This window comes from Micromys minutus, assembly GCF_963924665.1.
Source record: "Micromys minutus genome assembly, chromosome: 15".
Lineage (NCBI taxonomy): Eukaryota > Metazoa > Chordata > Mammalia > Rodentia > Muridae > Micromys > Micromys minutus.
The window spans coordinates 53,509,037-53,524,004 of NC_137984.1; the positions used below are offsets into that span (position 1 = coordinate 53,509,037).

Consider the following 14,968-nt stretch of genomic DNA (forward strand, 5'->3'; position numbering starts at 1 on the left):
TTATTCATTTGTATTTTTACAAAAATGTAAAGTTACAATTTAAAATTAAATTACACAACCTCAATTAGCTTATTGATTTGTGTTATTTAATATAGAGACACTGATAGTCTTATGTGTACATAGAAAAAACATAGATTGACACAAAGTCATAGGCATAAACACACTCATATCCTGTAAACATAAATTGGGCATGTGAAATAGATATGTAATATGAAATCCAAAAGGAAGAGCCACCATATGAATAAACATGAGAAAACAGAGTTAACAACTATTTAATCAAGACTTTTCAGAACAGAAAAGCATTTTCTACATTTCATAGTCTTATAATTTGCCTAATTTCTTTTTAGAAACTTTAAATAATCATTTTTATGTGACTATTTGTGAAAGTTACATTACATAACAATTTAGTAAGACCTTAATAATGCTTGTTCTTTGCCTATATATTAATCTTGATTTTTTTTAGTTAAGAAACATTTATTCCTAAATTAAATCTTTATCACTAATGCTGGCAGTATTTGCTTATCAATAATCTTTCTCACACGGAAATATTTTTGGTATAAAGATATGTTTTAATGATCAGTAATGTTAGTCCATATAGTAAACCTATACCTTCTTTTGTTTACACATCAACAAACAAACATAACTTAAACTATAGAGCAAAACCAATACTCAAGCACTCTTGTTGGAAATTAGTGAATGCCTACAGTATATTTCTGAGGCTACACTTGATTTAAATTGTAAGATAGATTAAGATGCTACTTTAATTGAACATAAAATGGGTTAAAAATTAGTTCCTTTCAAATTTTTTGAATGATTTTACATATAGATGTAGATACATGGGCCAGGTTCTAAGTTAAGTCAGAAATGTTTTTCAAGAGTATTTATTTTCAAATATCTAATCCGTTTATACTTACGAGAAAACTAAAGTCTTTTTTTACAACCAAAATTACAAGCCTTTTTGTATTTTTCAATATAGATCAATTTAGAATTAAAATTAATTTGTGGCTACTTAAAGGAAGTTACTTAATGTTTAATAATTGTTACAATATCTTCTATCAGTATAATAGATTTTGAGGATCAGAACTGATTTCGGACAGTTACCCTGTCTTTCACATGGAGAAAAATAAAGTGGAAGAGACAAACAGACTCCTCAATGTGTGATCATTGTTCAGGATTAGGCTCTAACCTGATGCTGTGTTCCCCATTCCCAGTGTGATAGTCACTTACAACAGGATGGCTCATCCCAGACTTGGTCCTGCAGACTAGCACTTTGACACTTTGTATTAAGAATCAGCATTTATCAATGAGGCATTGGTGAGAACCTCCTAGTGCTTTGTAAAGTCACAGAGCTCACTGTGCACATGACCCTGAGGGTCAGGTCAGGACATACCTGTCAAAGGAATGGAACTGCATAGGAAGAATGGCATGTGCTTCTCTCTTCAGCGCCGGGTCTGGGTATGGAATAGGCTCAGGACCACATTCAGCAATCTCCACTGGGGCAGCCACAAGACTTTTCAGTATCTCTTTGACATTAATGCCTTTGGTTTGACTAATGCTTGATATGGATGGTGCAGGCTTCAGCATTTCGTTGGGATGTTCAGTTAAACTCTCCTGTGATTTCTTTACTTCAGATGACAAAGTGGATAGAAGTTCACTCATTGCATCAGGACCTGCAGCAGTCTCTAGCTCTGCCCCATCTAGGATGCTAGCCACTTGCTCCTCTCCCATTCCGGAATCTGTGTGAGGAACTGAACTTTCTAGCTGAATATCTTCACCAGGGGTTGATGTTTCCTTCTCCTTTACAGTGTCTGGAAATGTAGCGGGTGTTTCTGCAATGAAAGAAAACTGGTCTGATTCAATGGTTTCCTGTGCACGTGAGAAGCAAGTAAAACTTTCATGGCCATGAGCAAACACGCACAGTACAACATGGCTCATCCATATGCACCTACCATCTTGTTCAGGACACAGCAATACGATCAGATTAAAAACTGTCTGACGCTATTCTAAAACACGTCCTTAAGAGAATAACTCAACCCATCCCCAAGCCATCGAAGCATCGTCTCGCTCTCCCACCATCTATCCACTGCTAGCTCTCAAGCAACATACAAGAAAAACATCCTGTTATTTCCCTAAAAATCATTACTGTCCTTTAAAAATACTCATATAAGTACATTTCTGGTGTTTTAATAAAGAAATATCCAAAATATTTAAATTAACTCCAGATATATTTCTCAAGTCACACATAAAATTGTGAATTTTTTAAATGTAAAATTTGTCACGTGGTTACTTCAAAAAGATAGATTCCTAATTATACCATAATGTGTTGTAAGTAATTAACCTATTTTTACCTTTATTTTTAATTATTTTAGAAATTCTTGCTAATTTTTATGGATAAATATTAATCTCCACTTGTAAGAACAAAATCAGAAACATTTATTCTTAAAAAGGAATTGTGCATATGCTACTAATCAAACTAGATTAAAAGAAAAAATTATTAAACTGTCAAATCTGGGCCAGTATGACTATTCAACACATAAAGGGCTTGACAACAAGTCTGATAACCTGAATTTTATCCCCAGAACTCATATGATCGAAAGAGATAAGCAACTCCTGCAAGCTGTCCTATTACCTCTACACCTAAAATGTGCCAAGCTCAAGGGTGTACATACAGGTGTAGAACCAGAAAACACATACACACACACACACACACACACACAGACACACACACACACACACACACGCACACAAATGTGTTAAAAAGGATATACCTGAGTTATTTATGGTATAGCTAATTACTGAAACTATTGGTTTGTTTCTGTATTTTAAAAGGTTATTTGGGTAAGAAACTAAACAGAGAACTGCCCCCTGATAGGAGACCCAGCTCAGGAAACCTGGGAGACGAGCTAACAAAACCACAGAGGAATGCTCCTTCAAATCTGCTGCAAGTTTGTCTATACACGAAGGTGAACAATCCTGTAAAATTTTCCAGTGATAGGCTCAGCTCTTGGGTGTGTGGTTAAAGAGTTGCTAATCTCATAAACGCAGAAGAATACCATGGCATAAACATGATCTTATAAATTTTTCTAAACAAATTTTATAACTATTTTGCCATACTTCAAGAGGCTAAGAAACATTATCCTCTTTTATTTTGATTAGATTTATACTGAAGTTTATGTTTTCAATCAGAAAAACTTAACATTTTTTTATTCAAACTTTAAATGGTACAATATTCATTTAAATAGGCAAATATACATATATAACAATGTAATGCTAAAGCACAGTCATTACTATATTTGTTAAATAGCTTTAGTTTTGCGTATTTATTTGCCATGTTTTCTCAGGGATTAAAAGATATTAATTTGAAAACTAGGGAAAGAATATTCATTCAAACACAAAGTAATCAAAATAAAAAAATACTCTTGTACCGTTCAAAGATTAAAAATTAAAGGAATTGTATTAGTGTTGAGAATACAACAAGAAACACCAGGGAAACTGACTGCAAAACATAGCTAAAGCTTTAACAAAAATAAAACACTATAAGAAAAAGACTAAGATTAAAAATGATAGCATTAGAGATAAGGAAGATATAAATAAATATATTATTTTTGCAATATAGATTATGAAGAGAAGAAAGCATAGTAAACCTCTAATGAAACACGTCTAGGAGAGAGATTCAGAAGATACAAATTCATTTTTGATCATGAGTCTACAAAATCATCAATACTTATGCCTAGAAACTACACACAAAAAGGTATAAATCCTGGTCACATTCACACCAATTTATAGTAGACTTTGGAAGCTGATATGTAGCTTAGGGATACAGAGTTAGGAGAGAAGATGGCTGAGGCCGTTAAGCTGCAGCAAAAAACGTGGAGAGCACTGAAAAGCAGTTATGTAGTCTTCAAACAAAGAGCAGACAATAAAAGTGAAAGAACTTCCAAGAGCAGCCACCATACCACCAGTGACAGTTACTAACACTGTTTACCTCACAATTTAGCCATTAAAACATGTTAAAAATTACAAGAATATACTCCGGTTCTTGGCCTGAATTTACAGAATTACAGATGTGGTTCAGAGTTTTGGCCTCACACTAATATGATACTCAACCATATTATGGTACGCTTTGCATTAAAAACTATATATAAATTTCAAACTTATTATTTATATTAGAACAAGAGATAAGTATTTCTCCAGTAAATACACACACAAAACAACATCTTTAATTTGTGGTTCCTAAATTACCACATGCCGCCAAATTTTTAAATATTTATTTATTTACTAATTAACTTACTCATGTTTGTGTGAGTATAAAATTTGATTTGGTCCTATTAGAAAAGGAATATGTTTTAGTTAAGTTTAATATGACTGTGGTCAACCAATGTGGCCAAAAGCAACTTAGATGTGTGCCTGTATACACTAAGGTAGCCAGAGAGGAAGCTAAATCCCTCACAGTTGGCGTTACAGATGTTTCTGGAAGGTCTTGCTCGTGGGTGCTGGAGTTTGAAATCTACTCCTTATAAACTGCAGAGAGCACACTTAGGATTGCTCAGCTGTCCATCACTCCGTTTCCACAGCGACATGCTGTTTACACCAACTATTACTCTCTCACTTGGTTTGCTGACATTCAATAGCATTAACAAATCTATAACTTATAAGATATTTAGAACTCAATATAAGTGCTGTGTTCCAAGTTAAGGTGAAATTTTATGTATTTCAATTAAAATACCATCAACCTTCAATACTAAAATATTTTTAGAAGCTCATAAAATATTTACACATCAATAAAAAGTTTTAACTTTATTTCCAAGTCTGAGTGACTTTTTAAAATGAAGTAATGATTTTGAAATTTTAATACAAGTTCTACACAAGTATTTTAAAGCACACCTTGATGGTGTTACAGAGAAGAAAATCAAATGCTCTATGGAAACACTGTAAGAGTAACGATTAACTGAAAACAAACAAGACAAAACAAGGTTAACACCCAAATTAATTTCTCATTGTACCTTCAACAACCCTTATAGAACATGTTTTCAGTTGACACCATAGTGCAGGTTCCAGTTTTTTTATACACTCTGAGGATTTAATGCAATGACTTTAACAGAAAGTTAGGGGCATCTGTATAATTATAGTAATAACAGTACTATGTGGGTTTTCAATAGCTCTCATTAGATTTTATAGCCAATAGGCCAAGCGACACACAAATCAGAAAGGTTCCTAGACTGAGTGAGCTTGCCCAAAACAGACAGTTAGATGCCAGATGCCTCTTCAGTGCTTTCCACTGAATGAAATGAATTCACCTAAAGTATACTGAGTGTGTGTGTATATATATATATTTTCAACAAATGACATGAGATTTATAAGCGTACCTCATTCATTCTGGCCCTCCATCAAAATTACCATTTCAAAATGATCATAATATGTGTGACATATTAAAGACCCGAAATTGCTATTTTCCTAACCTCCTACATGAGGACTTTCCAAACTCTCTACTTTCAGTCTCAATACAGTGAGATTGCAAAGTACTTATCCACAATTGTTTCCTATAGTAGAGCCATCAAAAGAACACAGCCTTGGGAATCTAATTTATTCATGAGCAATAAAGAGACGACACAATGATAAATTAAGAAAACCTCTCAGTGCTGTGACCACACTGCCTAGGTACGGGTCACACTATTCTACTTACAGTGCACTGAAGGTTTTGTACAGGCCATTGTTTCTTCCAAGATCCTTTACATGGTTTGTTTTTTACCTGTTCCTTTCTTTCTTAACTCTCTCTTGTTATATTCTCCTTGATTTCTTTCATATCTGAAGTCCCTGGGTCTTCATTTGATCTGAAGGCACAAGTGGCCGACCACGGAATGTGCAAATCTTTCCTGCTCTCAGCTCAAACCTTCTCAATTCCTCTTGTGAGCTGCTCCTTCTTCTTACTACAATTTCAACTCCAGAATTTCTGTATGCTCTTTAATACAGTTTTATTTCTGATTCTCTCAACTCTCTAACACACTGTTGAGATACGATCCTCATACTTCCACATTTTCAGAAGATACGCTTTTTTATTGGCACAGACCTATAACTGCCTGTTTAAAACATATGTGCAATATCTGGACTTGACTGGTAGAATTTTTGTCAACTACTTTCTGCACTGTCTATACTGATATGTTTCTGTTCTTTGTCTCAAAGTTTTTAATTTAAAATAGAGAATTTAAATAGCATGGAGATCTGAAAAAACAAACCCATTCGACATAGTCTGTTGTTACTCTGTTTATTAGCTTTTTGGAATTAATTTTGTAAAATGTGCTTATCATCAACAATAAAGAGTTTATGCCCAACCATGACAGAAGTTATCTGCAGGTAGCAGACAATGCCTTAAAAGTTGTGAAACCCTAAATCACCTACTCTGTTCTTTAGACTCTGGCTGTGTGTCTGAGCAGACTGCCTGCACTTCTACGTGTGGAATGCAACTAAGGCCAACAGAGAAAAGACTATGTCCTGTTGAGCCAAGTATATAGACCTCATTCCTAGGTATTCTTTTTAAGATGTTAGCCTGTTAATTTTGTTGGTGGTGATGGGAATGTTGTTATTGTTGCTGTTGTTGTTGCTGCTGCTACCAATAGTAGCTTTCAGTAGTAACAATGCAAACTAATTACTAATGTTGTTTACAACAAATGTAGTAACAGATTTTATCTCCACCCAGCCTGTGAAGAAGGTCAAATCTTATGAGTGGAGAAATTCAGGTTCTCACCATCTCAGATTCTCCAATGCTCTGAGAACAACCTGAGCCATCTGTAGGGGCCACTGAGAGCTACTTTCCAAAGCTACTACACAACCGAGGTAAATCATTCTTTGTTCTGCTGTACTGTAAATACTCCCTAAATTTTCTCTTTGGGTTCTTTCCCATCTATTATTAACTTTTAAGACACTTGGGGAGTTGATTTTAGCCATTGCTGCCAGTTCTCAAAAGACTCTTCTGGAAAAGTAGTGTTTTTCAAAGTCAAGGTTCACCTCCAACTTAGGTTTAAAAATTAACTTTTAATACAGTTTCAATTTCCACATCTTGAATCAATTATCATAAAAGTACTTGTCACAAATTTCCTTTTCCCTTTTCTTTTGTCTTGCCTTGTATCTTGTTCTTTAAACACTTTTTTAATGTTTAGGAGGTACCCATTAAAATTAATAATAAAGTGTTGTAGACTGGTAAAGAGCCAAGCACATATTAATGCACATGATATCAATTACATAGGGAGTGAAGCCTTGGAAATTAGGACTGTCTTCAACTTCCACTTAAGCCTTATTTAGTACTTACGACCACTAAGAATAAGGATGAGTCAAGAAATTTAATTTCTTTAGCCTTGTTCCTTTATCTACAACACCTACACAGAATCATAAATACAGTGGCTTTAACCTAACTATACATGATACTATACATAAGAGTGCACAGAAGACACAGAGTAGTATAACATGTGTGCTTGCTGCTGCCATCATACTAGTTTAATCGGTTCCCCTGCATGTCCCCTTTTCCCCCTTTTTGCAATTTTATTGGATATTCTCTGTATTTATTTAAAATGTTATACCCTACCCCTCACTCCCCTTCCTCCTCCCCCTCAACTTGTTTCCATGAAGGTGCTCCCTTTTCCAATCAAGCTCTCCACCTCAGTGCTTTGGCTGATGAAGATGTTGCTCTTCTCATGAGGGTGCAAACCTTTCAATTCTTTCAGTCTTTTCTCTAGCTCTTTTATTGGTGTCCCCGTGTTCGGTCTGAGGTTTAGCTGCAAGCATCCTCATATTTTTCTATAAGACTGTGGGAAAGCCTCTGAGGAGACATCCATATCTGGTTCCTGACAGTAAACACTTTTTGGCATCAGCAATAGTGCTTGGGTTTGGTGGCTGCACATTGGGTGCTTCTCAAGGTAAGGAAGTCTCTGGAGATCTTTTCTTCAGTCCCTGCTCCTCTATTTGGCCTTATATTTTCTCCTCCAATTTTGTACTCCCTTCTAAGAAGCACTGAGGCATTCACATTCTGGTCTTCCTTCTTTTTGAGCTTTATAACTTAAGTGAAATGTTTCTTAGGTATTCTGAACTTTCTTTCTTTCTTTCTTTCTTTTTTTTTTTTGAACAAATATCTGCTTATATGTGAGTAAAATACCATGAGTGCTCTTTTGTGACTGGGTTACCTCACTCAGTTTGATAGTTTCAAGTTCCATCCATTTGCTTGGAAATTTCATGAACTTGTTTTTAATAGCTGAGTAGTACTCCATTGTTTATATGTACCACAATTTTTGTATCCATTCTTCTGTTGAAGGACATCTGGGGTTTTTTCCAGCTTCTGGCTATTATAAATAAGGCTGCTATGAACATTGTTGGGCATGTGTCCTTATTAGATATTGGAGCTACTTTTGGGTTTATGCCAAGAAGTGGTATAGCTGGGTCCTCAGGTAGCACAATGTCCAATTTTCTGACTGATTTCTGGAGTGGTTGTACCAGTTTACAACCCCACCCACAGTAGAGGACTGTTCTTTCTAGAAATCTTCTCCTGTAACTGTTGTCACCTGAGTTTCTGATCTTGGCCATTCTCACTGATGTGAGGTGGAATCTTAGGGTTGTTTTGATTTGCATTTCCCTGGTGACTAGGGATGTTGAGCATTTCTTTAGGTGCTTCTCAGCCATTCCATATTTCTCCATTGAGAAGTCTCTGTGTAGCTCTGTACCCCATTTTTAATAGGATTCCTTGGTTCTCTAAAGTCTAACTTCTTGAGTTCTTTTATTATATTGGATACTATCCCTCTATCACATGTAGGATTGCTAAAGATCTTTTCCCAATCTCTTGGTTGCTGTTTTGTCCTTTTGACAGTGCTGTTGGAGAGCATTTTTGGCACCTCTGAACAGTTGGTGGCAGATAATCTTATTTTACCAAGACACTCTGAAGCTGGCCAAGGCAGGAACCTGGCTATTGTGCTATGCCCAGGAAACTGGCCCAGATTAAGAACATTTACATTTGAAGTTCAGGGTAGAACACTTGGAATTGAAGCACAGGGCAGCACATTTGCATTTGAAGCTCAAGGCAGGCTCAGGGGATGTAGGTGTGGCATCTCTTTGTCTCTTGGGACTCCCTATTGGCTGTGATCTTCACACTTAGTCTCCAGAAAGATGTTTATGGGAATTTTGAATATTAACTTGCTTGTTTTCTGTCTCAGAACTGAAGCTATCTTTCTGCTTGTAATTAAAGTGATTTAAATGAGGACTAAATAAACAAGGCTTCACTTCATCCTTGAGGCTTCAGGGTAAAGTCTGGCTGAAGTCATTTTTCTTTCAATCCTTGCTCCGGCCCTGGGGAACCTGTTGTTTGTCTGAGCTGGTCTGGGACAGTGGTGCCTTAACATGGACCCAGTATGCTGGATTCAGTGAAGGACTCCACGGGGTGGGGGGGGGCACATGGAAGAAAAGTTTGGGCCAGCAGTGAATAAACCTTTTGTAAAAAGGTACAAAGTAATGAATGGTAGAGGTAAAGGTAAAATGTCTTTTGTATATGTGTTTATAGGTATGCTAAAAATTTAGAGGAGCGAAGAGGTAGTCTAATCAGGCAAGGGAGAAAGAATGGGTTTCAGAAAAAACGGTCCTCTCTCTTGTCTGGGATGATTTGGTGAAAGAGAGGAAAATTGAATGTCCCTAGAGGTCTCCTACTGACAACGGAAAGTCAGGAGATGTTCTGACTCACTGGTTCCCACTGGAGAAATGACTACTTCTTGTTCTGAGTCCCCTAGGAAAGATATCCGGGTTCCTTCGACACATGCAGTTCTATTCTCTCTCGTGTTTGTCTATTGGCACGCCAAGCTGTCTGTTCATCCACGTGAGTCAATTTGTGTGTCTTAATTGAGTGTTGCTTTGTGCTTCATGTTTAAAAGAAAAAAATGGTTAAAACGTTATGTGTTGGTTGTTCGCCCTGTGATTCAGTTTTAACTCCTGTTTTAAAAGGGTAATAATAAACAGTAAAATAAAAAGCAGGCCTTTAGAGCCCTGCACCCAAAGTTAGCTCAGCTGGAGACCTGCTGGGAGCTGAATGTCTGCACAAGATGCTTGTAAAGGTGCCAGCAAGATGTCAGTTTAAAGCTGCTGGCTGTTTTGCCTAGAAAATTCTCTGACTGTGTTTATTGAGCTCAACAGGTGACAAGGTACCCATCTCTTAAAATTACAGCTAAAAAAAAAAAAAAAAAAGTAAAAATTATAGTTTAAATATATAAGATGTGTGGTTACTTCATGTTTGCTTTTGGCTGATTTAAAAATATATAAATATGCTCTACTTGTCTTGGTTGTAAATTACTGGCTTATAAGTAATTGGATATGATTAAAAATTTGTAATATTGGTAACAGAAAGTTTGTTTAAAACCAGTAACTTGGTTGAACAAACTCTAGACAATAACACATGGCATATATCAACCCAGGGGAATAGGTTTCTGAAATACCTCTAAATTGGGTTATGTTTTTATGTGATAAGATAGGATTTAAGACAGTATCTCTGAGGTATTGGCAGCTACACTGTTATGTGTTCATGTGTGGGAAACAGGCAGCCAAACTTCATATCGTGACGCTGATGCACTGATACACTAACTGTTGATTTTGAAGAGACTAAATTGTTTGGAGGCTGAGTTGCCATTTTGTCCTTTTGACAGCGTCCTTGGCCTTACAAAAGCTTTGCAATTCTTGATCTTAGAGCATAAGCCATTAGTGTTCTGTTCAGGAAAATTTTCCCTGTGTCTGTGTGTTCTAAACTCTTCCCCCCTTTCTTTTCTATTATGTATCTGGTTTTATGTGGAGGTCTTTGATCCAATCCACTTGCACTTGACCTTTGTACAAGGAGACAAGAAAGGATAAATTTGCATTCTTCTGCATGCTGACTGACAGTTGAACCAGCACCATTTGGTGAAGAAGTTGTCCTTTTTTGATTGAATGTTTTTAGCTCCTACTTGATCATGGTGAAGGATCCTTTTGATGTGTTCTTGGATTCAGTCTGCAAGAAATTTATTGAGTATTTATGCATCAATGTTTATGAGAAAAATCGGTCTAAAGTTCTTTTTCTTTGTAGGGTCTTTGTGTGGTTTAGAAATGAGTGTAATTGTGGCTTCAAAGAATGAGTTGTATAGCATTCCCTGTGTTTCTATTTTGTGGAATAGTTTGGAAAGTATTGATATTAAGTCTTCTATGAAGGTCTGATAGAATTCTGCATTAAACCCATCAGGTCCTGGGCTTCTTTTTGGTTGGGAGCTTTCTGATGACTGCTTCTCACTCTTTAGGGGATATGGGACTGTTTAGATGGTTTATCTTATCTTATCTATCCTCATTTAACTTTGGTTCCTAGTATCTGTCTAGAAAATTGTCCATCTCCTCTAGATTTTCTAGCTTTGTTGAGTATAGGCTTTTATAATAGGATCTGATGATTTCTTGAATTTCCTCAGTTTCTGTAGTTATGTCTCCTCTTTCATTTCTGATTTTGTCAGTTTGGGTACTCTCTCTGCACCCTCTGGCTAAGGGTTTATCAATCTTGTTGATTTTCTCAAGGAACCAGGTCTTGGTTTTGTTGATTTTTGTATAGTTCTTTTTGTCCCTATTTGGTTAATTTCAGTTCTGAGTTTGATTATTTCCTGCCATCTATTCCTCTTGGGTATATCTGCTTCTTTTTGGTCTAGAGCTTTCAGTTGTGCTGTCAAGTTCTTAGTGTATGCTCTCTCCAGTTTCCTTTTGGCTGCGCTCAGTGACAAGAATTTTCCTCTTAGCACTGCTATCATTGCATCTCATAAGTTTGGGTATGTTGTCACTTCATTTTTGTTAAATTCTAAGAAGTCTTTGATTTCTTTCTTTCTTCCTTGACCAAGCTGTCATTGTGTAGAGCATTGTTTAGTTTCCTGGTGTATGTGGGCTTTTTGTTGTTGTTATTACTGAAGACCAGCCTTAGGTCACAGTGATCTGAAAGAATGCATGGAATTATTTCTATCTTTTTAATATCTTTGAAGTATATCTTGTGACCAACTATATAATCAGTTTTGGGGAAGGTGCCATGAGTTACTGAGAAGAAGGTATATTCTTTTGTTTTAGGAGAAAAAGTATTCTATAGATGTCTGTTAAATCCATTTAGTTCATAACTTCTGTTAGTTTCACTGTGTCTCTGTTTAGTTTCTGCTTCCATGATCTGTCCATTAATGAGAGTGGGGTGTTGACGTCTCCCACTATTATTGTGTATGGTACAATATATGCTCTGAGCTTTAGTAGAGTTTCTTTTATGAATGTGGGTGCTTTTGTATTTGGAGCATAGATGTTCAAGATTGAGAGTTCATCTTCATAGATTTTTCCTTTGATGAGTAAAAAGTATCCTTCCTTGTCTTTTTTGATGACTTTTGGTTGAAAATCTACTTTATTCGATGATAGGATGGCTACTCCAGCTTGTTTCTTGGGATCATTTGCTTGGAAAGATTTTTCCCAGCCTTTTACTCTGAGGTAGTGCCTGTCTTTGTTCCGGAAATGAGTTTCCTTTATGCAGTAAAATGCAGGATCCTGTTTTCGTGTCCAGTCTGGCAGTCTATGTCTCTTTATTGGGGAATTCAGTCCATTAATGTTAAGAGACATTAAGGAATAGTGATTGCTGTTTCCTGTTATTTTGTTGTTTGAGGTAGAGTTATGTTTCCATGATTTTCTTCTCTGGTGTTTGTTGCAAAAGAATTAGTTTCTTGATTTTCCTAGGCTGAAGTTTCCTTCTTTGTGGTGTTTTCCATCTATTATCCCTTTTAGGGCTGGATTTGTAGACAGATATTGTGTAAATTTGTTTTTTTCCAGGAAAATCTTGGTTTCTCCATTTATAATGAATGAGAGTTTTGCTGGATACAGTAACCTGGGCTGGAACTTATTTTCCCTTAGCGTCTGTATGATGTTGTTCCAGGATCTTTTAGCTTTCATAGTCTTTGTTGAAACTCTGCTGTAATTCTGATCAGTCTGCCTTTATACATTATCTGTCCTTTTTCTCTTACTGCCTTAAGTATTCTTTCTTTGTTTTGAACATTTGTTGTTTTGACTCTTATATGTCCAGAATTTCTTTTCTGGTCCAATATTTGGGGCTCTGTAGGCTTCTTGTATGTTCATGGTCATCTCTTTTTTTAGGTTAGGCAAGTTTTTTTCTATAATTTTGTTGAAGATATTTACTGTGCTTTTCAGTTGATATTCTTCGCCCTCTTCTACATCTATTATGCTTAGGTTTGGTCTTCTCATTGTGTCCTGGATTTCCTGGATGTTAGAATCTTTTTGATTTTTGCATTTTTTCTGTCTGTTGTGTCAATGATTTCTATATTACCTTCTACTCCTGAGATTCTCTCCTCCATCTCTTGTATTCTGTTGGTGATGCTAGCTAGCATCTATGACTCCTGATGTCTTTCCTAGGTTTTCCATCTTTAGGATTATCTCCTTTTGTGTTTTCTTCATTCCTTCTATTTCTGTTTTCAGTTCCTTCACCTGGTGCTTTCCTTTAGCTCTTTAAATGATTTTTGTGTTTCTTCTATAAGGGCTTCAACTTGTTTCCATGTATTCCTCTGGTTTTTCTCTACTTCTTTAAATGTGTTATTTATGTGCTTCCCAAAGATCTCCATCATCATTGTGAATTATGATGGATTGTGAATTATGATTTTAAGTCTAAACCTTATTTTTCCTTTGAGTTGGGATATCCACTATTTGCGGTGGTGGGATAATTGGGTTCTGATGTTGCCATGTTTTCTTGGTTTCCATTTTTAGGGTCTTGCGCTTGCTTCTTGCCATCTTGTTATAGCTGATACTAGTTGATCTTGTTGCCTCTTACTGGAGCTTGTCTCTCTTGTGGGTCTGTGGGCTTGTCTCCAGAGGGATATTTGTTCCTGGGTGTTCCTCTCTCAGGGTAGGCTGTGAGGTCTAATGGCAGAGCCCAGTCCTGCTGTACCTGGGCTGATTTTGGCCTTGGGCCTGAAGTTTGCACTACCAGGCTGTACTGCTTGCTACCTGTGCTTTGAGAGTTCTGGGTGGCCTTTTCCAGGGTGGACAATGGGCAGAAGTTGTTGACTCACCCTTCCACTTTGAATGGAAAATGCTCCTGCAGTTCTTCTGAGCTCCCAGTGACCTGTTGGTGGGCTGCCAGTCCTGATGGACCTGGGCAGGGTCTGGCCCTTCTGCCTGTCCCTTTAATACATTCTCCACTGTACCTACAACTGCTTTTTAAAATTATCCTATGTAGCAGTATACCTACTTCTATAGCATCAAATATCCAATTTTCACAACTTCAAAAGGGGTTTGCAACCTCATAAAAAGTACAACTTTATCAACCAAACAGACCCCCCAGATTTCCCTGGGACTAAACCACCAACCAAAGAGTACATATCGGGGGACCCATGGCTCCAGCTGCACATGTAGGAAATGATGGCCTAGTCTGGCATCAATAAGAGCAGAAGCCCTTCATTCTATGAGGGCTCTTTCTCAAGTGTAGAGGAATGCCAGGGTGTGAAAATGGAAGTGGGTGGGGGAGAAGTGGAGCATCCTCTTAGAACCAGGAGTAGGGGAAACGGGAGATGGAGGAAGTGGCAAAGGAGATAACATTTGAAATGTAAATACATAAACTATATGTAAATATATAAATATTTGGCTTTACATGGAAACATTAAAGTTAAGAGCCTTGAAAAGGAAGGTTGCCTTGGGATTCTCAAGTGAAGTAACTCTAATCTAACAAGTTATTGATACAGAAAATCCTATTTTTGTTTAGAGGAATGTGAGACAATGAAAGAATGTTTTGACAAGGCACCAACCAATTACTGGTCAATGGAGGGAGAGGCTTTGAGTCAAGGAGTATAAAAGCCTCTAAAAAATGGAAAAGGGGGGGGGGATGGACAGTCCAGTAAACAAACAAGGAAACAAAATCACACTTTTGCTGATGTACTGATACTAGTCCAATTACTCATATTATATAAAACGA

The 14,968-nt window shown here is 36.7% G+C and overlaps 1 protein-coding gene across 3 annotated transcripts in view; it reads right to left on the reverse strand.

Annotated features, from left to right (window-relative positions):
• NBEA (neurobeachin) overlaps positions 1-14,968 on the reverse strand; it is a gene marked incomplete at its 5' end in the record, with an annotated part of 531,924 nt that overhangs the window by 324,113 nt on the left and 192,843 nt on the right. For all 3 annotated transcript variants that reach the window (XM_080929212.1, XM_080929210.1, XM_080929211.1), the window contains one exon: positions 1,391-1,829. In XM_080929212.1, the coding sequence (XP_080785338.1) occupies positions 1,391-1,829 (439 nt within the window). The remainder of the gene's footprint in view (positions 1-1,390; positions 1,830-14,968) is intronic.